The sequence below is a fragment of the Pinus tabuliformis genome, chromosome 6, assembly GCF_031772625.1.
Source record: "Pinus tabuliformis cultivar Carrire ecotype Pingquan chromosome 6, CPIR1, whole genome shotgun sequence".
Classification (NCBI taxonomy): domain Eukaryota; kingdom Viridiplantae; phylum Streptophyta; class Pinopsida; order Pinales; family Pinaceae; genus Pinus; species Pinus tabuliformis.
The window spans coordinates 1,229,325,492-1,229,353,247 of record NC_142292.1 but is presented as its reverse complement, the minus strand read 5'-3'; the positions used below and the strand labels follow the sequence as shown (position 1 = coordinate 1,229,353,247).

General features: G+C 37.5%; 1 protein-coding gene across 3 annotated transcripts in view; it reads right to left on the bottom strand.

Moving 5' to 3' along the window:
• LOC149263131 (MADS-box transcription factor 23-like) overlaps positions 1–27,756 on the bottom strand; it is a 178,779-nt gene that overhangs the window by 32,995 nt on the left and 118,028 nt on the right. For 2 of the 3 annotated variants that reach the window (XM_089387167.1, XM_089387165.1), the window contains exon 3: positions 14,658–14,730. The exons of the other annotated variant lie outside the window; for it this stretch is intronic. In XM_089387167.1, coding sequence (XP_089243293.1) covers positions 14,658–14,730 — 73 coding nt within the window. The remainder of the gene's footprint in view (positions 1–14,657; positions 14,731–27,756) is intronic. 3 annotated transcript variants of the gene reach the window in all.

Below are 27,756 nucleotides of genomic sequence, written 5' to 3'. Positions count from 1 at the left end.
TTTATTTGTGGTTTGCTAATTTTAACTACTACTATGTTTGGCTTGACTGCAAACTTCACCACTTACCTGTCACATACAACTACCACCACCATAGCTGCCTTCATGCCAAAGCCTTTGCGGATTTATTAAACTTTATTAAGAAATGATGCTACCAAACCAGTGATACTACCATCTCTTTTATGCCAGACCATGCTGTCATGCACAACACTTTGTTGTAGGCCAAAAGACCTTCACGACTATTTTTAATTGTAAACAAAAAACTCTGCCAATTTTTTAATTTGGGCTTAAGCCCCTTTTCCTAAGGTCATTACTGTTATTCTGCCACAAGACCGGATCATGTGACCACTAGCTAGGCACTTGGGTACTTAGCCCTGTCAAGCCCTTCGCATATTTTTCTGTATTAATGACTCCACGTCATTGGTCACATTCCTACATGGAATGAACAAACACCAATTCCCAAAGGTTAGAGCTACCAAGCTCCCTTCACGAGCTCTTTTCATCTATTTTTTTCATAGGACTAGTCTCTGTGACCATCGAATTACATCTTTGAGTGTTTAAACTGTTTGAGCCCTCCGCGAACCAATTTCATTTGTAAATGGCTTTGTGCCATAGGGTCATGCTTCTACACAAAGTGACCAATAGGTTGGAACGTATCTACTTCAAGAGCCTCTACAACTCTTTACACTATCGTGTCATTGGTCACTACTTGTGCCATAGAGCCGAGTGCAGGAACTTAACCTGTAGCTCCCTCTAACCTGATGCATCCTATTGTGCCCTAATGTTAAAAACTTGAGCTCTATCTTCCAGGATGAGTTGTCCTAGTTGGGACCACCCAACTCTTTCTCCATTGGTTGTTGTTGTATATCTGTTGATCCATTGAGTCCCTGCGCCGCCGCAAAAAATCATAAGTATATTATTCTGCTGGGCTCGGCCTTACGAGCTCACTTTTCTCCATAAAGTCCTCTTGATTCTAGTTATATTGGTTTCTTCTTTGTCCACATGCCACTGTGTCATCTTCCAACTTGTCCTATCACCTCTGTCTCCCGGCACTCTCACTACGTGCACTTTTTATACCCCGCCAGGATCCAATGAGCGGGACGACATCACCATGATGTCACCTCCACCATGTGTCATCCTTTGAGTGGTGACAAATGTCACTCAAAAAAGGGCCACTTAGGTAACCGAAAACACCATATATACATGCCACATGTCCTCCATTGAGTGGTTGTGTTGACGTCATCCTTTACACCGTCTGAGCCAACCACGTGCCACCACCTATCCTCCTGGAGGAGAGAAAAGGTCCTCTCTGATCCAGGTGGATGTTGGCGGCCACCCACCTATTCCACTTGGACCCCCACCATTGTCTCTTTTAGCTTTTCAGTGTTCTTAATTGTATCACAATTTACTATTTTTGGCAGCTTTTCGGGTCCTAAACTTCCGGAGCTGTTTTGAGGCCCTAAATGACTTTTTTTGGGAAACTTGGGGCTAACATGGCTATTTTCCTATTGTTGGCCACTTGAAAGTTGTAGTCCTCGGATAGATCTTTCTAACGAGGTATTGTGCACATAAAATGGAGATCATATGCCAAGGTTATGACCCCGAGAAGTTGATGTACCAATTTACCCAAATGGGGCCCATAGTTTTGGTGCTTCATCTCTTAGGGTTAAGTTTTTGGATTTTTGGGGTTTTCCATTGTTTCTCAATAATAAATAGGCCTCTTAGCCTCATTGGAACATAGTTCAAAGGCATGTAGCTGCCACATCTCTTCTCAGAGATAAGTTACCATCGCTTGAGCTAATCTTATTTCCATTTTGTTTGTAAGCATATTGCAATATTTTATATTAATGAAATGAAGTGTTATTTATGTGGCATCTTTTTATTTATGGTTATATCTATAATTTTTTGCATTCATGTTTAAATTCGGATCAGTGGTATCATAGGTGTTTGTTCTTTGTTTGTTTTTCTTTACATGTCCCCAACGAGGTCAAGATATAAGGAGTTAGTGCTCAAACTGGTAGAACCTTTGCAAAACTAGCCTCGCAAATCCCAACGGCCTCCCGTGGTGGAAGAGAAGAAAGACAACGAGGCAGAAGATCCTTTCAAAATCTTGCTCGAAGAAGCCCTCGAACAACAGAGGCACGCGATCATGGAAAAATTTGCCTATATCCTTCAGCGGCTACCCAATGGAAACGCATCTCCTTCCAGTAGCTACTCTGGAACCGCCACACCCTTTAAGGTACAATTTAACTTTGACATCCCCATATTTGAGGGACAAATAGATACAGACGTCGTAGATAAATGGTTAAATCTGCTAGAAGGATGTTTTTCTATTCATAAATTTTTCAATCGGGAAAATATTACTTTTTCACATCTCAAAGTCGCCCCCCACGTCAAGGACTAGTGGGAAACCTACTGTGAGAAGAAGGAAGAAAGTACACCATCACTATTTTCAACCGCACCCACTTGGAAATCATTCCGTGATGACTTCAAGGAGTACTACTACCATGTCGAAAGTTATGAGGATAAATACATAAAGTGGACCACGCTGCGGGAGGGAAGCGACCAAGACGTACTAGAGTTTACCAATTCTTTTCACACCCTTTGCACGAAGTTGGGTATCAAGGATTCTTAGAAACATTTGGTACTCAAGTATCGCAACTGCCTACACAGGTACATCCAGGAGGAGATGGAGTTCCTGGACGTCTACTCGCTCAACACGGCGTACCGATAGGCTGTAAAGATTGAGCAGAAGTTTAAACAAAAATACGAGACTTTGGATCTGCGAATCAGAAGCAACGAAAAGGTGCCCCCAAACCATAGAGAAAAAGGCAAAGCCAAGGCAGGGTGACCCGAGATAACCCGTCGAAACCTCAAGCAAAGAACAACACCACGAAGACCCTTGCACTATTAGGTTAAGCATTCGATCGATCGAACTCCTGAAGCACCTCTAACCAACGGGCCAATATATCGTTACTCCATTATGGAAAATGAAGAGATCAAGCGACAAATCCATGAGTTGCTACAAAAAGTGCACATCCAACCAAGTTCCTTGCCTTGTGGGAGCACGATTGTACTTATATAGAAGAAGGATGGGACCTGGAGGCTCTGCATTGATTATCGGGCACTAAACAAAATCATTGTCAGGAACATGTATCCAATCCCACAGATTGATGACCTTCTAGACCAACTCAAGGGGGCAAAGTATTTCAGCAAGATCGATCTGAAGTCTGGCTATCACCAGGTTCCAATAGAGCCCACAGATGTATGGAATACCACCTTCAAATCTAAGGAAGGCCTTTATGAATGGTTGGTTATGCCCTTTGGGTTGAAAAATTTCCCTACTACTTTTATGAGGCTAATTGATGACATATTGCGGCCTTTCACAAACTCATTCATGGTTTTTTTTCTAGACAACATCCTCATCTTCAGCAAGAGTTGGGAAGAACACTTGCAATGCATTCAACATGTCCTTCAAACCCTTCGGTAACAGAGAGTGTTCCAGCTTGGAGAAATGCACCTTTGGCATGAGTCAAGTCCAATATTTGGGTTACATCATAAATGAATGTGGCATGCATGTGGATTCGACTAAGATCCAAGTCATTCAGGATTTGCCTGCTCTGACCACTCTAATGGAGCTTCGCAGCTCTCTGGACCTTGCAAATTTTTATCAGAGGTTCGTGTTGGTATTATCCCATATCACTTGGCCTTTGAGGCAGATTACTAAGGGCGGGGCAAAATAAAAATTTTCCTAGTCTGAGTCCCAATAGAAGGCATTCGTTTAGTTGAAGCATCGACTCTACTTTGCATGAGTAGTCACACTGCCAGACCTGCAACAACCATTTTAAATTGAGACAGACGCCTCAAACTATGTTATTGGTGCATTCCTCACCCAGGAAGGGCATCCAATGGCCTATCATAATGAGGCACTTTCTAATACAATTCGAAAGTTCCCACCTATGATAAAGAGATGTATTCCATCGTACAGGCTTGTCGGCAATGGAAGCATTATATTCTGGGGAAGGAAACAACCATCCACACTGATCACCAACCTCTTCAGTTCATACAGACACAAGCGAAGTTGCAAAACAATCACATGAGAAGTGGTCTACATATCTGCAACAATTCCACTTGAACATTAAATAAAAATATGACAACACCAATAATGTTGCAGACTGCCTCATGCGACCCCTAGTTGTAGCACTGACTATTGTTTCAACTCTTATGGCCACGAGATATTTGGATGGCCGCATATATACAAAAATGATCCAAAGTTTACCTCCACATACCAAACGCTAGTAGATGGAAATCAAGTTCATGATTTCCACCTCTGGGATACATTATTATGCTACCTGGGCGACCTTTGTATTCCTTCAAGTGAGTGTGCCAAGCTGATTAGAGAGGCGCACTACAGTCACGTCGCAGGACACTTTGGCGTGGAAAAAATTGTGGTTATACTACAAAACTACTTTTATTGGCCCAAACTCCGACTAGATGTTGGGATATATATCAGATCTTGCACTGCCTGCACCATCGCCAAGACAACCATCAAGAAGTAAGGCATATACACTCCTCTGCCTTCTCCCAGCTAGCTATGGGAATCCATATCCATGGACTATATGTCTGGCCTACCTTCTACCAACCATGGTAATGACTGTGTATTTGTCATCGTGGACATATTTTCTAAGATGGTTATAGTGGCGCACTGCAAGAAGAGTATCACAGTAGAGGAAACTTCCAAACTATTCTTTGAACGAGTATGGGTACATTTTGGGATCTCAAAGACCATTATATCATCATATTGGGATAACATGTTCCTGAGCACATTCTGGTCAAGCCTCTGGATACTATTGCACACCAAGCTCACCAAGTGGACTTCCTTCCATCCCTAGACTGATGGACAGATGGAGGTCGTCAAGAGGATGATAGTGCACATATTCTGCATGTACAACTCCAAGCATCTATGAACATGGGGTAAGAGTCTTCCCTATGTGCATCACATTTATAATAGAGCTCTCCATATCTCGACTGGTCGCAGTCCTTTTCAAGTGGGTCTAGGATTTCAACCATTGTGTCTGATTGATGTTGTCATGCCTCATGCGAACACACAAACAGAATCCAAACATGTATTGTCCGAGGCTGATAAAGCGACCAGATTTATTAACACATCCAACAAATTCACTAACAGGTTCACAACATCTTGGAGAATTCAAATGCCAAGTACAAGCAACGAGATGATCAACATCAAGTGCCACACAAGTTTCAGGTGGGCAATAAAGTTTGGTTGCATTTGCAAAAGGAAGGCCTTACCGAAGACCATCGTAAGCTCATACCACTCCGATATGGTACTTACACCATTACCAAGGTTGTGGGATACAATGATTTTGAGCTCATCATTCCCCCATTCCTTGGCCCGCACCTAGTGTTCAATGTGGACCATCTTCGACCATACTTCCCACCATTACTAGACACATCAGACATTGCAGAATAGCTCACACCAACAAAGTTAAAACCAGACTGCATGGAACAGGCCAAAATTGATCGGATTATGGATACACCGATCAAGAACACTCGCCAATAGAAGATCCAACTATATCGGGTTGTCAAAGTTGGTTGACTCTTGCACCAAGGCAAGTGGTTCACCAGGGACCAAGTTCAGTAGAAGTTTCCCCATCTAATGGAGGCACTCAATGCAATGGGGACCAATGCTTCCTAAACGGGGAGGACTGATCTAAGAGGATTTTGGTGGCCACCTACCTATTCCACTTGGACCCCGACCACTGTCTCTTTCAATTTTTCAGTTTCCTTAATTGTAGCACAATTTACTATTTTTGGCAGTTTTTCGGGTCCTAAACTTCCAGAGTCGTTTTGAGGGTCTAAATAAATCTTTTTGGGAAACTTGGGGCTAACATGGCTCATTAACTAATTCTTTCCACTAGGAAGTTGTAGTCCTCGGATATATCTTTCTAACGAATTATTGTGCGCATCAAACGGAAATCGTATGCCAATTTTACAACCCCGGGAAGTTGATGTACCAATTTACCCAAACAAGGCCAATAGTTTTGGTGCTTCATCTCCTAGGGTTAGGTTTTTGGATGTTTAGGGTTTTCCATTGTTTCTCAATAATAAATAGGCCTCTGAGCCTCATTGGAACATTGTTCAGAGGCATGTAGCCGCCACATTTCTTCTCAAAGATAAGCTACCATCGCCCAAGCTAGTCTTATTTCCATTTTGTTTATAAGCATATTTCAGTATTTGATATTAAGGAAATGAAGTGTTATTTCTGTTTCATCTCTATATGTATGGTTATATATGTAATTTTTTGTGTTCATGTTTATGTTTGGATTACTCCACGCCTTTCATTTGTGACCCATTTCATTTGTATTTTGATTTTGGCATTCCCAACTTTTTTTGTGTTTTCTTTCGCAAAACCTCTGGGTTTTCTTCCCTGTTGTTGCTTTCTATGTTATTTTTGCTAGGATGAACTTCTGGGCTCACCATCATCGGGCTTATCTAGCAGAGTGGACCTCTGCCACTTATTTCACTTCACTGTTTGTAATGCTACTATGGCCCAACATTCTCCTCATGGCATAATACTTTGTGCTACCTACACAAACTTATGGGATTGTATCTCGCCCGGTTATTACCGTTGAGTGGGCTCCACTTGCTTGGTCGCCATTGAATAGCGTGTAGTGGTAGTGTCCTGACTCTTTCCACCCGAGCTTTACCTTTGTGTGCCAAAAGGTTTGCACCGGGGTGAACCGTCGAACTACCTTTTTCGGCCAACCTGTGTTGTGGGCTCTGCCTTTGCCCTATGGGGAGGTTCTCCACTGCCACCTTTGCCCAGTCATTTAGACCTGTCACTTAACATTATTACGTCGAGATGAACCCTTTGGGGTATTACCTCTGGGCTAGTTTTTACTAGGGGCCTCCTCTTATCCAATCAAATTTCTACCCATTGTTGTTATGGCTTCCATGTGAGCCCGAAGCTCTCCCTCAGAGGCTCCTCCATTTTTCATTTAGTTATCTTTGGCTAAGCGCCAAAGACTCCACCAAATTGCTTGAACTCTCTTATGAGGTCCTTAGGGTCATAGAACTTTGACCGGCACTATCTTTCAATCTAGGAAGCCATTTTGGGACTTCCATATACTGTTGGAAAGATCTTTTTGAGCTATTTCCATTTGTGGGCATTCCACATGCACTGGAGATGATTTGTTGCACCAAAAATTGCTACAAATCCACTATCTGCACCATACCTTTGCCATGCTTGCCTTTTCCTTTTCTTTACCTAGTCCATTATCACATTTTCCTTTGCTTTGCTTGTTCAGATCTTTTCCATTGGCCACCTTTGTCGTGAGTGACAACAAATTTCCAACATATTGAAACCCATGACTAGGAGGCCATGAAACTTTTATACCCAAGGAGTCTGATGCAAGAGCAACCTAATAAAATGTGTACTTAATTTTCTAAATCTAAGAAGTTTTAGAGAATTCTGGATTTTGTACATTTTTAGAAAATAATAGACTTTGTAAAATGTCTATAAACAATATGTAAAAAAAACAACAACAACAACAACAAAATCATTTTATTTAGGAAAAAGTTATGATATGTTCCTAAAATCAAGAGCTTTTATTCTCAACTTCTTCAAAAAATCTAGGAGAGGAATTATCTCTTGAAAATTCTATATCTCTCCTTGCCTAAGCATAAATAGGAATGTAATGCATTTGTTGGGCCAAGTGGGGGAAAGGTCCCAATCTCCTTAATCAATAAAATTGTATATAATTGGATTTTAAGTTTGAATAGTGGTTTCTAGTGATTTTATGTCTAAATATTGGTTTGCAAGGATATTTGTTTTCTTTCATTGTGGAAATCTAACATCACATCTACCGCCCAAAGCCATACATCAACACTAAAGGACATTAGAGATTGCCTCATCCTTATCTCCCAAAAAGAATAATATGTCTATATGTTTGTCTAAGGGCCATCCTAACTAGTTAAGCCCCTTTGATATCATCCTCCTGGTGGTTAAACTGATTCTAAAGGAGCCTCCTATGATACCAATTGTTAGAATTCACAACTAGATTAAGGTGGGGTGAATTAATATAATGAAAATTTTTACTTATTTAAATATTAAAACATCATAAAACAAAAATATCATAAATTGAACAAGGAACACAAGAAAACTCTTGTAGGATAAAACCATAAAACTTCTTTATATAAAATATCTTATAGGCACCAACCTATTATTACATCAACTTGTAGGAACCAACATATAATAGACACCAATCCCCTTACACTATGGGATATGATAATCCCCTATGCTACTTTATAAGCACCAACCTATAAGAGATGCCAATCCCCTCTACTACTTTATAGGAACCAACATAAAAGAGACATGAATCTCGTCTACTACTTTGTAGGCACCAACACATAGGAGACACCAATCCCCTTTGCTTCTTTGTAAGCACCAACCTACAAGAGACACCAATCCCCTTTACATCAATATTTGTACACAGAAACCTATGTGAGGCATCAATCACCATTGCTGCAAATAATCATAGGAACCAATATACATCATTGAAATTGTTTTCTTCTTCACAATGTCTATTAGGTATTTCTACTTTCGCTAAGTTTGTTTGTTGCTTTTGCTTCACTAGGCCTGTTAGTTGTTACTACGTTCACCAAATCTAACTAACACTTCTTCCTTCATCAATACTAATTCTCCAAAAACTTGTTGCTTTTGGCTTCTTCCCAAGAATGAACTTGCACAACAAGCCAGGTTTCTAATTTTCCAAATCTTGTTTTGTTTGAAGAATGTTTAACTAGCATTCAAGAATGATAACTTCCCCAAATAATATCTCCAAAATTAGAGAGAAACAAGGTTTGTGATTTATATTATAAGTACCTTGAGATCTCCTCTCTCTCCTCTAGATTTCAGAGTCTTAAACATCATAGGGAAAAATCTATAGAAAAATACCAAGATAACCTACTCAAAGTAGATTTTATGATCATTCAAGTAGTCTAACTTCCTCAAACCATATCTCCTAAATTATAATGAAACAAGGTGTAAATATCTAACATGCATACTTGATATATATTCTCTACCTCCTATAAATTCCACAAACAAAAACATCACATAAAGTCAATTATAGTAAAAATATTAAGTTGATCCGTTTCAAGTATATTTGTGAGCATTCAAGAAGCCTAACTTACTTTTACCATGTCTCTGAATGTTGGGTTGTGTTATATTCTTTCCACGACTAGCCCACATGCAGGGGGGTCAGAGGGTAGGTGGTAATCACCCATGTACGTTGTGTCGGGCATTGTCGAGGGGTCATAGGGAGGACGGTATCCCCCCCTGTTAGGGGGGGTATGCAGGAGGGTGGTAGTCCCCCTTCACAGGTTCTGGGGCAGCGGCCTAGTAAAATTTGTTTGGACCCTATATTAGGTGGGCAGACCTACCTATGGTTTTTTGCATGGATTTCACACATAGTTTTGGGCACGATGGTTTTGGGTCCATGGTATTTTGTAGATCCGGTCAAGGGGACTATGGTTATGTTCTAATCCAGGGTTAATGGATTGGGGTTTATGGATGCTTCGGCATGTATATATGTTTATTGAAAGGAACATAATGAAAAATCAATCTATTAGTCTCGAGTTTGTGATCCAAGGGAAAATATCTTTGTATGGTTGTTTTATGTGTTATGCTCTCACCATTGTTTATATTCTGATTTTAGAATTCATATGTAGGTAATTTTTGTATGGGGTTAAAACCTACACTAAAATTATACGAACCACTTTCTAACATTTTAAGCTGTGGTACGTAAAGATCATCTATCTACATCCTCCAAGTTTCACATTCTAAAAAATCCCATGACGTAATTTATAGAAAAAAATGACAAATTGACCTATTTGATGAACAATGAGGAAGTCTAACTTCCTTACACCATATCTGTGAAATTATAGAAAATCAATTTCTGTAATTTTAACCATAGTGAGCATGTTTATTTCTAAGTTAGACCCAATACGATCTCTCTAACAACTGGGTCCTAGGAAAAACAGACACCTTAATTTTGTGGGCCTTTTCAAGTGCTTGAAAGTATAGGGCCAGTGGCATATATGCAGCCCTTTCTACCAACAGTAAAAGCTCATAATTTTTTTCATGTTTCTTTACTCAAAAGGTATGTATATGATATTAATTATGTGATTGATTGTTCAGTGTTACAGATAGAACCAGGGGGAAAGTTTTGGCTAAAACCGTTATTTATTTTAGATTGGAGATAGCTCATGCTTGAGACTCGAGTAATCAAGAAATTAAAAGTGCAATGGAGACACTTTGGGCATAAGGAAGCCAAATGGGAGATGGATGATCATATGCGGGTAGCATACACATTTTTATTTGGTAGTCAAGAAAATGTACAACATTCTATAAAGGATTGTACATATATGTGTATATAAAGCTCATAGTTATTTGTGCTTGGTTTAAAGAATGTTCGTGAATGTGTTCAATTATAGAACATCGAAGGCGGTATTCCTTCAAGGGAGTGGGGTTTATGATAGCCCTTGGTTATTTACCCTATTATAAATATTGTACTCATATTTTTGAAATTAACTGACTTAGTTAATGAAATGGATTCCAGATCTTGGGGAGGGAGATTGCTTGGGAAAATTAAAGGATGTTGGTTATTCAATGCCAGTATGGGAAACTAACTAGTTTTTCTTAAATTCACTAACCGTGCATTGATTCAACTACAAGAAGAGAATATGAGAGCCATACCTCCATTAGGCAAGCCCACAAGTGAAAGAGGATAAGAATTAAGGGAGATGGGTTGTGCTCGCAGGAGGGAGTAAGACAAGAATAACTAGCAGGGGTGGTGTAGGGAGCTGGTGTAGCAACATCCCCACAACCACATGCAATGGAAATAGAACCATTGGTCAAATATTTTCTATTGGTAGGGAATAGTGCAGGATGCATGGATCATCGATTTAGTTGAAAGGATGGAAGGAGGAGCTCGCTAGGGAGCAAAAAGGTCAGAACAACAAAAAAAAGGCACATAAGCATTCAAGAGATTCATTCCTTCAAGGAGAACTCGAGGGCAGACTCAAGAAGAAAAAAAATACAATATTTCCTAGACTGTGGAAAACAAGCGGAGACTTTTTGGTTGAGCATGGGAAGAGCTAGTTGGGGCATCTCTTAGGTGAAGAGTACAAGTGTCTGGATTCTCTGCTTTAGCTCAAGGTTGGAGGAGGTGTAGTATCTATATTCCCTTGAATCAGATGATCGGTGGATATCATCGTCTTTGGATTCCTAATCAAGGAGTGCCATGGTGCATTCCTTTACTTGGTTTCATGCCAAACAATCACTTTAGAGATCTTTGGATTCCTAGCATAGGGTGGAGTCACTCAAAGCATTGTTGGTTTGGGTTCTTGTTTATTCTTAGTGAGTTCTTGACTACTGATTTAGGGTGGAACTATTGGGGGTTGTCATATAAGAGTGGAGGTGGCATAGCCTCTATATTCCCTTGACTACCTAGTGCATGGAGGTGGAGTAACCTTTGGATTTTGTATTTCATCTTAATTTCTTACTAGTTGATGGGTGGAGGTGGAGAAACCTATGGAATCATTGTTTCATCTTAACTTGTTATTAGTTGGTAGGTGGAGGCGATGTAGTTTTTGGATTCCCTTTTTCAATTGGAAGCATTGGTTATTTCCCTAAAGCACCCTTTCTCAAACTGGGGAATCTGGCTTGGGCATGATTAGCTACAAGAAAGATATCATTGCAGGCCAATATAAGCTCATGTGGACAGTTAAAGACTCAATCTTAGATGCCATGTTCTTCCTTATAAGATAAGTATTCACCTATATCTTGTGCATTGAATATTAAAAGTTACCTACATGTTTCTTGTGTTGATTCCATGCTTATACTAATGCTAAGGAATTTTATTTCCTGCATGTATATGGAATGCTAATTTATTGTATAATTTATTGGGGAATGTGATTTCAGGTATGAATATGGAATGTTGATTTCATGTGTAACTATAAGGAATGGTTGATTCCTGTGTTTTCTTTATGAGCTTGAATCAGACTAATTTCCAGTATTGATTTATGTATTAATATCTAGGTTAATATGATCCTTAAGATCAGTCTAAATTGCATGCGTATGAAGGAGATGGGTAAATCTATGTTATGAAATAAATTCTCACATTGAAATGATTTGCACAATAGGACTCCATGAATAATTGTAAGGCTTATGGGGGATAACTATGTGTATTTGTATTCATATGTATGCAATCTAGGGTGAGTGTTGTGAAGCTCGGGAGGGATAGGCCTCAGTATTTATTCATATATTTTGCAAGCTTGGGAGAGATAGAATTTATATTAAACACAAGCTTCAAAAGGAAAACCCTTATGACTGAGGATTGCACGTCGTATATTTGTATGCATATATACCTTGGAATGCAGGCATCAAATCTCAAGAAAGATATGCATCCCATACAATTCAAAGCTCAAGAAGCCAACAGAACAACTAATTGTGAAATTTTTATGTCCTGAGATGGGAAAATAATTCTTTCAAATGATGGAAAATAATCAGCATCTAGTTGAGTAATGAGATAAAGTGCCACATGGGCACCACATGCGTGCCATGTGAAGAGGCCAACAACGTGGCAAGAGGTTTATCGCTAGATCTTTAACTATAAATATCATTTGATCTAGAAGTCATATTGAGGAAAACTTTATATCGCAGGAAAACTCTCGACGAGACGGGACGCACTGGCAATGTTTATTTTATTTTTTGGCAAGTTTGAGAAAATGAAAAAATTTTAAGACCCAATTTCCATGATAGACAAGGCTATGGAGGTCAGGTTAATGATAGTAACGCCTCCTTCTACCTTAGGATGGTCTAGGTGGTGGAAGGGGGTATGTTACAACAACATGCCCCTAACAGGTGTAACAATCGTGCACAAGGTATCAACTCTCCCAACATTTAGAAATATGAGAGGACATTAGGATTATGGTAAGACGACACTAAGCATGTGACGAGGAAGGTTGCAATAATGATTTGCATGCCTTTTCTAATTCACTTATGGAGTTTCATATTCCCGAGTGAGAGGGAGATTGTTTTTAAATAGTCCAAATCGAGGCTGACTATGAGGATATAAGCGAAAAGGGGGCGAGCAGACTTGGGAAAAATTGAAGCATGAAATGCTTCTCCACACTCTAGTATACTAGGCCAAGGAATAATTATTCATGCTATCAACTTGGGAGTTTAATTTTGGAAAATTCTAATTTCAATGTGTCAATAAAATTTTGGAATCATCACTTCATATGCCTAGAATGTAGTTCACCATGCTCTTAAATGAGGAAGATGGAATCAATACATATTTTTATTATTCATCTCGTGAAATTAAGGTAAACCTTCCATATTATTCCTTAATCTAACAACTATCTTGTTGTTTGTGTCCTCCTTTTGGTTTTGTATGTTGTCAGTGCCTTTTAGAATCAATTTAGGGGTCCTTCTTCCCTCACACCTAGATTCTGATGGTGGTTGATACTTTTAATTTTGATATTTATCTTTTGTCGGGTTGAAAATTTAGAAGGGTATGAAGATTAAGGGGAATTTCGCCTTGCGATACTTAGGTGGGGGGGTGTATCGACAGAGTAGGGTTACTCTTATTTATGTCCTAAAGTGTCGCAGGGTTCTCTTGTTCTTGGTTATTGGTGCTTCCTCCTTGGTGTAGATAATTTAATTGGGACTTCGGGTTGTTGGTTATGTTTTGTGTATTTCTTAGGTAAATAGTGGTATGTGTGACTGTGGGACTCCCTAATATTGTGTTGGACCACTAGCTCTCAAGCCTCTATGTGGGTTGGGTGGTGGTTGCGTCTTGTATCTCAAGTCCTTGGTCTGGTGCTAGCATGGTTTAATTGATGGATGTGTGATCTCGTTGTTGCTTAGAGTAGGGTCGTTAGTAGTCGGCAGAGTCTTGAAGTTTCATCGATGGGTGTTCACCTCGCTAGTAGAATTTTAGGGCACTTATTGAGCAACTTTTGGCCATTCAAAGTTGAGGTGAATCTAGGTGGGAGAGGTTGTGTATGTTCAACGGATTTTGTATTATGCAGTCTAGGCCTCGGGTGTTGTCCTCTCCATGTTTAGACAAAGAGAAAGAGTAAGGAGAGGGGTTACTTATTATGAGGAGGGCACCCATAGAAAAATATATGTCTATATATACATTTAAAAAGATATGTAACAAAATTCTTAACCATGGGCATTACTCTCAATTTATCATGGAGATTCTTAACATGTAAATACACTTTGTTACAATACCATATGCCAATTCCATGGCTTATCAATACTACATGCCTAAAAAATTATAGCTCATTTCATATGAATCTTGTTCATATGACATATTCTAAAGGTGGAAAGGGCATAACTACTTTGGCAATAAATATCAACCTTTAATTTGTGACTAAAATTAAAAATATTTTAGAATATTCCATAAAACTTAAATCAATATCATCCATTTATAATGATTGTTAATTAAATTAAAATTCTAAAAACATATTCTACATATTATTTATTTTCAACCATATATATATATATATATATATATAGAGAGAGAGAGAGAGAGAGAGAGAGAGAGAGTTTTAGAATTTAATTGTACCTCCAGATTTGGCTTTCCATCCTTTTGAATTGATCTAGAATACAAAATATACTGGTCCAATATCGTTTTCATGCTTCAAAACATAAAAATATATGAATTAGCTAATATAAAACTAGTACAATCATATAAATTAAATAACTGATAAACCCAAATCGTCATACATCTAATATTGCTAAAATAAAAATATTTAGATTATTATTATTATTATTATTATTATTATTATAAAAAATCTTAAACATATATACATTTTAGAAAAACAAATAACAAGATTATTAGCCATAAAAATCCATCTCCACTTTATCATGAGATTCTTACATTGTAAAGAGGCTTTGTTACAATACCACATGTCTAAAAAACTATAACTCATTTCACATAACACTTTCCTATATGATTTATTTTTAAATTAATGAATTTGAAAATTGGGTATAACTATTTTGGAGATAAATCACCTTTGATTTCTTGTATACTACTAAGAATATTCTAGAATATTTTATGGAGGTTAAATCCCTATCATCCACCTAATAATTATTAATATTTAAATTAAAATTATGAAAGCCCTATTAGAAAATAAACACATGTATCTACATAATAAAATAATATTAATAATCATTTAGACATATAATTATATTTTAAATAGAAAATTTCATAAACAAAATATTTTATTAATTTTATGAAATAAAATAGTATAAACTTCAATTACAAATTTTAAATAAATAAATTAATATTAATCTATTAACTTATATATGTTATGCTACTTAAAGGATTACTATTAAATCATAACACTTACGATTTTCACACTATTAACACAGCAACTTGTAACATGACCACAAATGACTCATGAGTGATTGCAAACCCTACTATGCAGAAGCTCTCTCTCTTTGTAATCTTATATTAATAAAAAGGGTCACACAACCCATTGTTCTTTAAGTGTTTATCCAAACTTCCTTGGTTAGATGTCATATTAGCACTTGGTCTTAATTAACATACGGGTGATATATTTTTATGTATCAATGTCTCATGCATGTCATTTAGCAGTTAATAATGTATTTTCGCCTTTCGGGTTCCTTACACATGTGAGCATATATTCCACACAGATACATACATAGATGCAATCATTTAACACATCACAAGACATAAGGGATATAATGCATAAACAAGTCTTCATTAGTACAAGTAGTCCCTACACTCAAACTATTATCCATTAACAAAATAACATCATTCTTCAAGTGTTAAACATAATATGCAATTACTTATATTGGAGTATGCATGAAAACTAAGTCTGGGACAAGGACTCTCCACCCAACCGTAGACAATTGCAGTCGCACTTACTTGCAACCATCACCCTTGAGTCAGATTCGAGAGTTTGGGGAAACACTTGCTTCAGTGACTAACACACCAATTCGTCGTTGCATTATGGGATTCCAAAGGACCTCCTTCTTCAATCCCTCCAGCTGGAAGCTTCTTACTTGTTTGACACTAGGAGTCTAGAGGTGCCCAACCTAATCCCCAGGTGTTCTCATAGTCATTCGCCCCCTTCCAAGGAGTCTATAATCCATTGTGCCATCTAGGCATAAACCATTAGCCTCCATTCTAGTCTTCCTCATCTTTTGCTTCAAAATGGCCTCTATCCAAGTTGTTAGAGCGCTCTAGAGATTTTTATCTCAACCCACAGCCTCGAGGGGACCCAAGTCATCACAAGGATCTAGAAATTCTATCCCAACCCAACCTCTAGGGACCCAAATTGTTACAGGGCTCCAAAGATCTTTGTCTCAGCCCATTACCTCTAGGGACCCAAGTTGTTGCAAAGCTCCATGGGTTATATTTCAACCCATAGCCTCCAGGGATCCCAAGTTGTTATAGTGCTCTAAAGACTAGCAAATCAACCAACAGCCTCCAAGGATCAAGAACCAACCCCTTCTCTTCTCTTCTCTTCTCTTTGGCACTGCATGTAGAGAGCTCATTTCGAACTTCCCTACGCTCCACACCATTTTTTCCTTTCTTCTCATTGCTCTTCATTTCCCCTTTCTCGTTCAGCCTTTTCTAGGTTTCTTCCTCGTTAGTCATTGCTACTACATCCTTTCGGCTTGCAGCGTGATGTCCCTTTTCATAAATTCTTGTCCTTCTTTCTTTTGGTTGCTTCTCAAGAAATATGGGTCTACATACCTTTTTTCTAGTCATTTAATTTCAAGAGCTCTTTTCCTTCAAGTATGACAACATCCAGTGTTTAATGGTTGTCCTCTATCTTCGAGTTTCTCCCTAGCACAAGAAACCATGATGTCCCAAGCAAGCGACTCCCTTCCTGGCTCTGGAATCTGTGTCCTCTGACTCAGTCCCCTTTCTTTGTTTCAATTCATCCTACAATATTTACAATGCATCCATGATGCCATTTACATGGGAACTTTAGGTGAGCCTAACACATATATGCAAGGTAAAGAAATTTTCTCTTCTCCTTTAAGGGATTAGGAGAACATTTTTCTTCGTATTTCCTTCATAGTTTAATTTACCAAGTTGAGTCCCTGCCATTAAATATTCAAATAGCGTTTTTCAAATTCCATCGTTCCTTTCTTGATTATGTTTTTTTTTTCTCAAAATGTATAAGTTCAAATTAGAATAATGAAGGTTTTGAACCCAAAACCTTAAAAGTTTTTTATTATTTTATTTTTTATTATTATTCTTATTATGTTACTATGGTGGTGTGGAGACCATTTTCTTTAATAAAATATTTATGCTAATATTTCTCCATTCTTTACTTCATTACTCATCATTTTCATTACTCATCTTTTTTATGTGTTAATTTACCAAATTACTCTCGTGAACTTCCATGCATTTATGGAAGGAATATTGGTTCACTTTGGATAATTTCCTTATTATGGTATGAGGTTAACAAAAAAAACTTTCAAGTGGTCATGGATTATCACAATTCTGATATGGTCAATATGTATGCACACAATTGAAAATGTGTGCAATGGAAATGGTATACTTTATTAGAGTTGTTTATATACAAGACTTTTTAGAGTTTTTGGTCGATTTTTTGCTAGAATGCTGTAAAAAAATTTATGGTCAAATCTTGAGTTGTATTGTTTAAACTAGTTTTTTTAACTAAGAATATGCATTCAACACACTTCAAAACTTTTGGAACACTTCGATTGTGAAGATTTCACTCGTCAAAGCTTGTGATTTCAATGAATCTCTACGACTCTTTTCAAAAAGTCTCATATATAGACATGTGATTAAAATACAATATAAATATTGTAATTAATTTGTTGCAAATTAAAAAATACTTATTTTTAAAAATTCAATGTATTATAATTTTAAAAATTAATTATAAGGATGAAATAATATTACTAATTTAATATATCAGTATAGATTCATCTTAACTCCGGATCTACCAAGTGCCAAGAGGGATCAAATCTCTTTTCATGTTAAAAGAGGTTTGCATCTCAAGAAATTTGATCTCTATCAACTTTTTGATCTCTCTCTGGTAGGTTCAGAGTTAAAATAGATCTAGATTGGTTTAATTATAAATTATAATTTTATAAATATAAATGTAATTATTAGTTTATTTATTTTATTTTATTTTTACCAAGTCAAAATTTTAAAGATTACTACATCTCTACTAGACTAGGATGAAATATTTACATAAGAGTTAAGTTTACTTATGAATATCAAATATAAGGCACTTTTTAATAAAAATTGAATTTAGTGAGTTGAAAACTTTGGATAAAACATAATATTACAATATTTATTATCCCCACCTAATAAAAAGTGACGAAGGATGGGGAAAACACTAATTAAAATGTAATATTATTACATTTTACCTAATAATTGGGTGAAATGTAATATTATAATATTATATTTTACCGAATATAACTCAGTAAAAAAATAGATAGAAGTCCAAAAATATATGAAATTCTCAACAAAATTATACAACTTAATCAAAAATCTAATTTGATTTTTAAAAATTTCGATGAATTTTTTTGGAAAATTTGAAATTATAATTATCAAGTTTGAGAATTTCAATTGGTGATCCAAATTTATAATACTATTATATCAATTTCTCTTATCAAAAAATGTTTGAAACACTTCCGCAATCAAATGTTTAAAAGAAAAACACCAAATAAATTATGATCTCATAAACAAACCCTAATTATAACTATTACCAAACTTATAATACAAATTCCATAATGATTGAAGGTTTAGTTTCCTTGTGAAAAAACCATCTTTCATAAAGGATTTCTCAATTATTACTTACAACGCTTTGGAATTTGAGGTTTTTGTGCATAATTAATATATCTATAAAAAAACTATTTACATTCATAAGATCAATGCACATCCTTCCTTTGATTTTTGTTTTTAATGAATCGATGGGTAATTGCCACAACATGTTTATTATCTTACAATCATTACAACTGTTTAAAACTAATTGTATTGGAAAAATATAGTTAGAAAGGGATTTCTCACATTATTCATTATGCCTTTTATGTTTTCTAACCTTATAAGGTTCATATATTATAGAGTGTCTTCTAATTTTTATATTAAAATATATTTGATATCTAATAATGTTTAAATAAAAGTATACCAGAATTTATTTTTTCCAATTGAATTTCTTTTATGGTAAAATGATGGTGTTGTTTATCATCTATTAAAATTAATGAATTTTATTGAATAAACAAAAAGAAATAATTAATAAAATGTTATTTTTATGAAAAGTACCAAAGTCATTATGGTTCTCAATGGGAAAAAGTTTGAAGAATATCTATTTCACGAAAGTAGGAAAAGTTATGCTTATATTTTCAAAAGAAAGGCATGTCTGGAGAGGAAATTATTTATTGTGATCTTCATCTATATCATATCATTAACAAAGGTGTTCTCCCAATTTGTTTTCACGTTAGCGCAATGATTAGTTTCATTACAGAAGTCATGAGAATCGACCTTAATATTCATTTTTTTTAAAAACTATTGGATTATTAAAACTATTCGGTTGTTTCACCTTTTTTTTGTCCCGAATGGATGCCAAATTTGAAGACTGGAGTTTTGGCCGCACAGGTATGATGGACACTACCAGATAGTCTATTCTTATTCTGTATTGCTGTGCCACTCTCGGTACGTATATTTGGGAAGCCGTATTGGCATGCACCGGTTTATGCGGCTTCGTCTGTTCACTGTTGTGTAGTGTGTGTCCATGTGTACATTTTGTGGCGGTCGGCTCTATATGATTTGGGGAGTGGTTTCAACTGTGTGCCTGTATGGTGTATGTCTTTTTTGTTTTATGGTCGTATTCAATGTCGGACTGTGCATTGGCGCAGAGTAGAGGGGTATACTTTCTTGTTTCCATGCTGTATGATCTTAGACTTGCCTTTGCGGATTGGACCCCATTCTACGAAGTCGTATTACTACGCTGCTCCATTTGAGAGTTTGGAGGGTGAGATTGGTGGGGGTGCAGTGGCACCATTCAATGTTTTGGGGAGAGGTTTCTTCACTGACTCTCCCCGTGTATAGTATATTCGGTAGCGGGACGGTGTTGTGATTACTATTTTGGGTAGCGGGACTGTGTTGTGATCACCGGTAGTACCTTCGGGTTCTGTGTTACATTGGGATTTTTTCTGTAGTATTTCCATAGAGGTATGATACATTTTATACATCATTTCTCCGGATTCTCAAAGCGGCCCATGCCTTTCTGGGTTGATATTCTTGAACTTGCTTGCCCTCCTCGTTCACGGGGAGGGATCCTCTCTGGTTTTTACTAATTGTACAACACTCTAGAATCGGTGGGTGGATGCGATCATTATTTCCAAACCCTACAAAGAAATTGGGATCGGAATTTGTAACAGGTCGTTAGATTTGTAACAGGTCGTTAGATGTTTGGGTTGTTGTTGTTCCTCCTCCTATTGTGAAGGTTAGGCTGGTTTTTCAATGTGCTCTGTTGTGCCTGGTTGCTCTTTGATACTCTCTCTGATATGGGCATTGGTCTAGTGCACATGGAGTTTGGGATCGCAGTTTTTGCCGGACTTTTGCTTTGGGTTTGATTTGATCAGATTCCGACAGAATTTCAAATTATCCGACGGGGACATGCATGCGGGTTATCGCTCCATATTGAGGCACAGGTCACTTTCCATTCATTCTTATGACACTCAATGGTCTGTACACGATCACCATTGACTATTGTGTTTTTGGGATTTCAAATCGATTATCACATTATTTTATATAGCAGTTGTGATTTTTTGGAAGCTTTTTTGGTGGGTTTTTCTGATCAAATTTAGCCAGCAATTTATTGGAATCGCAAGTTTGATAACTAGTTTCTGCACAATCAAAGTGTCCCAGGGGTTTTCCAGGGTGCTGAATCCAGATATGCAATTAAAAAACCATTTTAACTGCAAAAAATCAAGATTTAACCTCAATTTTTTCCGTCGAATTCTGTCACCAAAATCTCCAAAAAATCACATTATAGACAACTCCTTTTATATCCTATTCATATCTACTTTCCTTTTCGCGTTGTGATCCAGCATCAGAGACCTTCGAATGTGGACATGCAGGTGCGATGTGGCGTGAGTTATTTGTATTGTTGATGACGAGAGTGGTATAGTTTAATACATAAATGCACGAACGGGACAACCATATTGGTTGTTGACCTACCTCTTACATTCATGCATTTAAGGGTTGGATTCAATCCACGTCTACCAAGTATCGGGGGGCGTACCACCTATTAATATATTCCTTATCTCCATCATTCTGTTATATTATGACATTATCAAATCCACTTGCTTCGAACACGTCGGCCCATGAGGCTTACATCAGGTCCACGTTGGAGGCGGAATGGAACCACTTGGGCGACAGTGTCGATGATTTGGGCAATGGGCCCAATGATACGGACACTAGGAATATGGAGGGTCTGTCTGGCAATCCGCTTGATGGTGAACATGCAATTCCACCATCACATGGGGATCAACGTGGTTTGTTCAAAGGAAGCGACACAGAAAGAATAAACGGGATATAGATATTACCACCTCGATGCCTATTTTGAGTTTTGGTCACGACGTATTGATTGATCACGTTCACAGTGTTCATAAGCGGGCTCTTGTGGGTAGATGGCACTTCGTTGAGTTAATGGAGGGGGACATGCACCTCTTGTGGGTAGATGGCACTTCGTTGAGTTAATGGAGGGGGACGTGCACTGCTCAGTCGAAACAAAGTGGAAGACCCTCCTGGGATATATGCCCACAGTGGTCAGGCTTTCACTTCCTGTGCTAGGAAGATTTGGAAAGGATAAAGGGGTTGCCATGGATTCGAGGGAGAGGTTTTCTGGCTCTTCATCCATGGTATATCTATTTCAACCCACTGAAGGAGACACCCAAGAACAGACTGATCTGGGTCAAGCTGCCTGGTTTACTGATTGAATTCTCGACTCGGTAGGTATTTATGGATATTGGAAATGCCATTGGAAAATTTGTCTATGTGGATCCATAGTGCTTGGAAGCTAGAGATAAGAGGATCACCTGGATCCTAATTGAGAAGGAGTATATGGGAGGTTTCCCGGACCACATAGAGCTGCACTAGGAAGGTACCCATTTACTACAGCGCTTGGAATTTTGGGGCGTCCCTTTTCGATGCCTCATTTGCCACCATATTGGCCACCTCATGGCACAATACCCACGCAGACTGGGGGGGGGGGGGGCGTCGATTTCCCCACAGAAGATCATTGCATGGATCGACAGATATGGTTGATGGATGGGACATTCTCTCGGTTGGAGATCAGACCGCTTGGGTGGTGATGGATCAAAAGGGTAATCGATTAGGTACTCCCCCTTGTCTTTTCTCACACCTCTCCTCTCATTATTATCCTCATAACCAGAAGTATACCTCTCCGATTGATGTTCCCTCATCTCCCTGGATGACACATGATACTGGGTCGCCTGCTGTTGATGACTCAACCCATTTTCCCTTTGATAGGGCCACTCATCCACCTTGCGGCAACCTGTCTCTTTCGGGGCAAACCCCTCCCACATTAATGGAAAATGACGCCATATCTTCGAGACATATCACTTACATTCCTGCCCCCACTCCCCCTCTTCGCTCTGAACATTCCCCGGTGACGGGCCCATGACCCCTATCGCCGACCTCCCCCGTATCCTCTCCGACAAACTCGGTTGACAGTGATATTGATTTTTTACTAAACAAAAAGACACTGGACCTCCGCACACTCATTATCCACAAGCCTCGCAAATCCTTGTCGCCCCATATCAGCCCAACTTCAGTCAGGAACATCACGGTTCGTCGAACTCACAGTAGAGATAGTCGCCACTTTCGAGGACACATACCCTCCCTTTCAGTCCATCTGACCCATATGCACTTATTTATATTCCGATTGCATCATCTGTCAACCCACAGGCCCTTAGAGAAAATGAGCCCTCTCTGAGGGCGACATGAATTTTGTCCTCTCTATGAATATTCATAGATTGGGGGTCGCTCATAAATTTCTTACCCTCAAGGAACTGTTCCTCACGTCCTGCCCCAACATCATTCTTCTCGAGGAATCTATGCACTTGGCCCGAAATTTGGTATCATATTTCAGAAAGATGTTTCCTGAATGGCATATTGCGGCAATAGACTCTATTGGCCTCTCCAGGGGTCTCGTTGCACTATGGAACCCAAGGTGGGTTTTTATGAAGGCTTACTCTTGTTTTGTTGGAATTCTCTTGATGGGGAAAATCAGAGGTCTCCTCGGGCGCATTCACATTCTCAATATATACGCCCCCTATCGGGATAGGATCGGTTTTTGGGAGAAATTGGTGGATTCGGGGATCTTGGTACTGGATTCCCTCTTAATGGTTAGGGACCTCACTATAGGTGATCTATGTGGGATGTTGGTGGCCACCCACCTATCCCACATGGACCCCCACAACTGTCTCTTTCATTTTTTCAGTTTTCGTAATTGTAGCACAATTTACTATTTTTAGCATTTTTTTCGGGTCCTGAACTTCTGGAGCCATTTTGAGGCCCTAAACGAAGTTTTTTGGGAAAACCGGGAGCAACATGGATTGTAGACTGATGTTGTTCTTCCCAAATTTATAGTCCTCTCATAGATCTTTCCAGCGAGCTATTGTGCGCATCAAATGGAGATCGTATTCCAAAGTTACAACCCCGAGAAATGATGTACCAATTTACCCAAACGAGGCCCACAGCTTGGTGCTTCATCTCCTAGGGTTAGGTTTTTGGATGTTTAGGGTTTTCCATTGTTTCTCAACAATAAATAGGCCTTCAAGCCTCATTGTAACACAGTTCAGAGGCATGTAGCCGCCACATCTCTTCTTAAAGATAAACTACCAACGCCCTAGCTGGTTTATTTCCATTGTTGTTTGTAAGCATATTTCAGTGTTTTACATTAATGAAATGAAGTATTATTTCCACTGCATTTCTGTGTTTATGGTTATCTTTATAATTTGTTGTGTTCCTGTTTAAATCCGAATCAGTGGTATCAGAGTGGTTTGCTTTTTCTTTGTTTTTCTTTGCATGTCCCCAACGACGTCAAGATACAAGGAGTTAGGTCTTGAACTGGTCGAACCTTTTCAAGACCAGCGTCGCAAATCCCGATAGCCTCCCATGGCGGATGAAAAGACAGATGAGGGGGCAGGAGATCCTATCAAAATCTTGCTCAAAGAGGCCCTCCAACAACAAATGAACGCGATGATGAACATCGTCTCCCAGATCCTTTAGCGACTACCCAGAGGTGACGCATCGGCTTCCAACAACTACTTTGGAAACGCCACACCGTTTAAGGTACAAGTTAATTTTGAAATACCCATATTCGAGGGTCAGATAGACGCAGATGGCGTAGATAAATGGTTAAATCTGCTAAAAGGGCATTTTTCTGTTCATGAAATTTCGAGTAGAAAAAAGATTGTATTTTTGCGTTCCTATTTAAACCGGGATCAATAAGATTGGATGTGATTTGGGGAGGTTCCTGCAGATTGGATCCCATTGCAAACAAATTAAAAGATATCATTTTCGACTATAATCTAGTGGATATTTTCCCTCCTTGACTTGCTCCCACATGGAATAATGGCAGGACGGGGGACATGCATATAGGCAAGCGACCAGATAGATTTTTATTACATGAGCCCCTGATTGAGAGGTTGGGGTACATCCATTCAGGGATTATCAACTCTTTTATCTCTGACCACAGGGCCATTATCTTAAAATGGAACATGGATGATCTCAGAATGGGGGTGCCATTTAAATTCAATCAGGTGTGGTTGGAGGACCTGGATTTTGTCACTCTAGTGAAGGATTTCTACACACATTACAAGTCACATGAGATTTCTCCAATGGTGGTAATGTTGGAGAAACTACAGGCCTTCAAGGGGGTGGTTTAAAGATGGAGGTGGTTAAAGGATGGGATGGTTAATCTCACTTTGATTTTGTTTTTTTATTATTATTATTTAGTTTATACTTTTATTTTTTATTATTTTATTATAATCTATCTTCCTTTCCCAAATTATTAACTAATATGTCTTTAAAGTTCTCATTCTTGTTTTATTTGTTCATGTTTTTTCCTCATGGTCATATTCTTTTTCTATTTAATCGGTCTTGCACTCTTTGCATTAACATTCATAATTTTAGGTTAATGACAATGAGTGAACCCTTCACATGAAATGTAAAACGCCTTTATAAAAATACAAAGTATTCCCAAAAAAAAAATCTGACCAGAGAGATTGGCAGCTGGAGAATACCAGTCTAAAAAAAATTTCATATATTATTTCTGGAGAGACCTATGACCTTAGCATACTATGAGATACACAAAAAGATACCAGAATTGATAGCAGCATATCAAAGAGGGGGGTGAGGGAGCATTATAGGGGGAGCTGCAAAGTATCCATCATGGTCATGAATGTGGAATTCAATATGTTCCATGTGTGCCTCTAAGCTGTGGAGGTGGTCATTTGTACAACGTTGACTACGTCAGAGGTTGTCCAACAACTCCAGAATGGTATTCTAACTGTATTGAATATCAATGAGATAGGAAACAATTTTATTGCAGTCTTCGTATTTGTTGTCCCGTAAAATGTCAACGTCAATTTATATGTGTCGCAACTGCTTGACAAATATTTCAAAATGTTTACCTAAAATCTAAAACACCTCAATAAAAACACACAATATTCCCCAAAACAAAACTCCCATCATCAAAATTTTCACTATAAAAATCTTCCAACAAAAATATTTTAGCGTTTCATTCATCATACATTTAGACCTACCGTGTCATTTTTACACTCGAGGACACCCTAAGTAGATATTAATTCAACGATTCTATCGGAATATAATTGGAGGCTTATGGTGCAATTCTGACTACTGAAAGAAAAAAAAAAAAAAAAAAAATTGCATTTTAATAGTTTTAACCAATTATTTTGACTTCTTTTCATCTAGTTTCATAAAGTATTTAATTTCTAAAAGGTTTTTAAACCAGGGTAACTTTTGACCCATCCATTTTATTTTCAAAAGTTATTAGTTTTGAATTGTTAGAAGATTTTTAATGCATTTTATTTTCAAAAATTATTAGTCTCACAATAAGTAGGGGTTATAATTTTTGGTTAAACCCTTTTAGCTGTGTAAATTTTTGTGAATTTAACACAGGTTTCCCTTCTTTTTTTTCCCTTTTTGAGAAATTGTGTTTTATTTTTTTTAATAAATTTCAAAACATTTTGTAATTATTGCCCTTATAGCATTGTAATTCTTTCCAAATTTAACAAAAGTTTTTTTAATGAGAATTTGTGTTTTAGCTTTGAATCCATAAATTTAAATACATTTTTTTTTAATTTGTGTTTTAATTTTTAATCAATAAATTTAAAAGTATTTTGTAATAACTGTGATGGTATAATTTTATTCTTTATTTATATAGAACATTTTGTAATAATGGTGGTGGTATAATTTTATTTTTCTTATCTAGGATATTTGAGATGGAAATAATTTCTTAATAGATATGTTTTTAAATATGTAAATGAAAAATTTATTAATTTATTAAAGAATAAGTTATAAACAAAAAAAATGTATTAACAAAATTAACTATAAAAAGAATTGAAGGGTAAATATTTTGGAGGCAAAAGATGAAAACTAAATTTTTTATTGAATTTTAATTTATATCCTTATATGTTTGTTAAGTGTAGACACTAATATCCATATTTTTTTAGTATAATAATACCAAAAAAAAAAAAAAAATTGTTTTCAATTTTTTTTACATTGAGGGTGTACTCAAAATTATGCAAAGTGAGTAATCATTGGATGTGGGGAATACATTTTTTTTGTTGTATTTTCAAATTTTACTATTGTGGATGCACTCGATAGTATAACAATATATATAAGGGGTACTAGTTGAATAATGAATTTAATTTCACATCCAATGAGTGCCTACTGTAGAATTTCCCACTATAGATCGCCAGATAATGCAATATACTAAAGCAAAATACTTGATCTACTTCTACAAACAAACTTGCGGAAGCTTAATCGATTATGAGCAAGATCAAATAGAACACATATAACAGAGAATGAGAAATCAATCACACATGAACACAGAAGAATACTCTGGGGGAAGCCTCAGCTAAAAAACCATGATCTCTATATTATCATACAAGTGGAAATATGTCCGGATTACACAAAGCTTTAGCTCACAAGCTATCTAGCTCTCAGTACAATCCCTCAAGACAACTCACAGACTGAATAGACACAACATCTGTCTTCCTCCAATCCTCCAAACCTCCTATTTCCTTGCGCAGTTTCTCCTGGGGTCCAATGTTGCCACATGTGTCAATTGGCCTCATCACACACTCATCAAACTCAGAAGTAACTGCACAATCTCTAAAGAATGAATTCCTTCTGCATGCAAGAGATATCCTCAATGGAATATTCCTGCAACTAATAGTACATTGTCCCATCATCTAATATCAACTGGGTCTCTGACTGAACTAACATGAATGAGTTATTTATGAGAGAATATTCAGTTATCTGAAGTGCAGCAGTTACATGCATGCATGCATTAACTAGCTGAACTCACAATCAGTTCCACAAATTGTTGGAACTAATCTAACTGGACTTAACTCAGTTAACTGAGCTA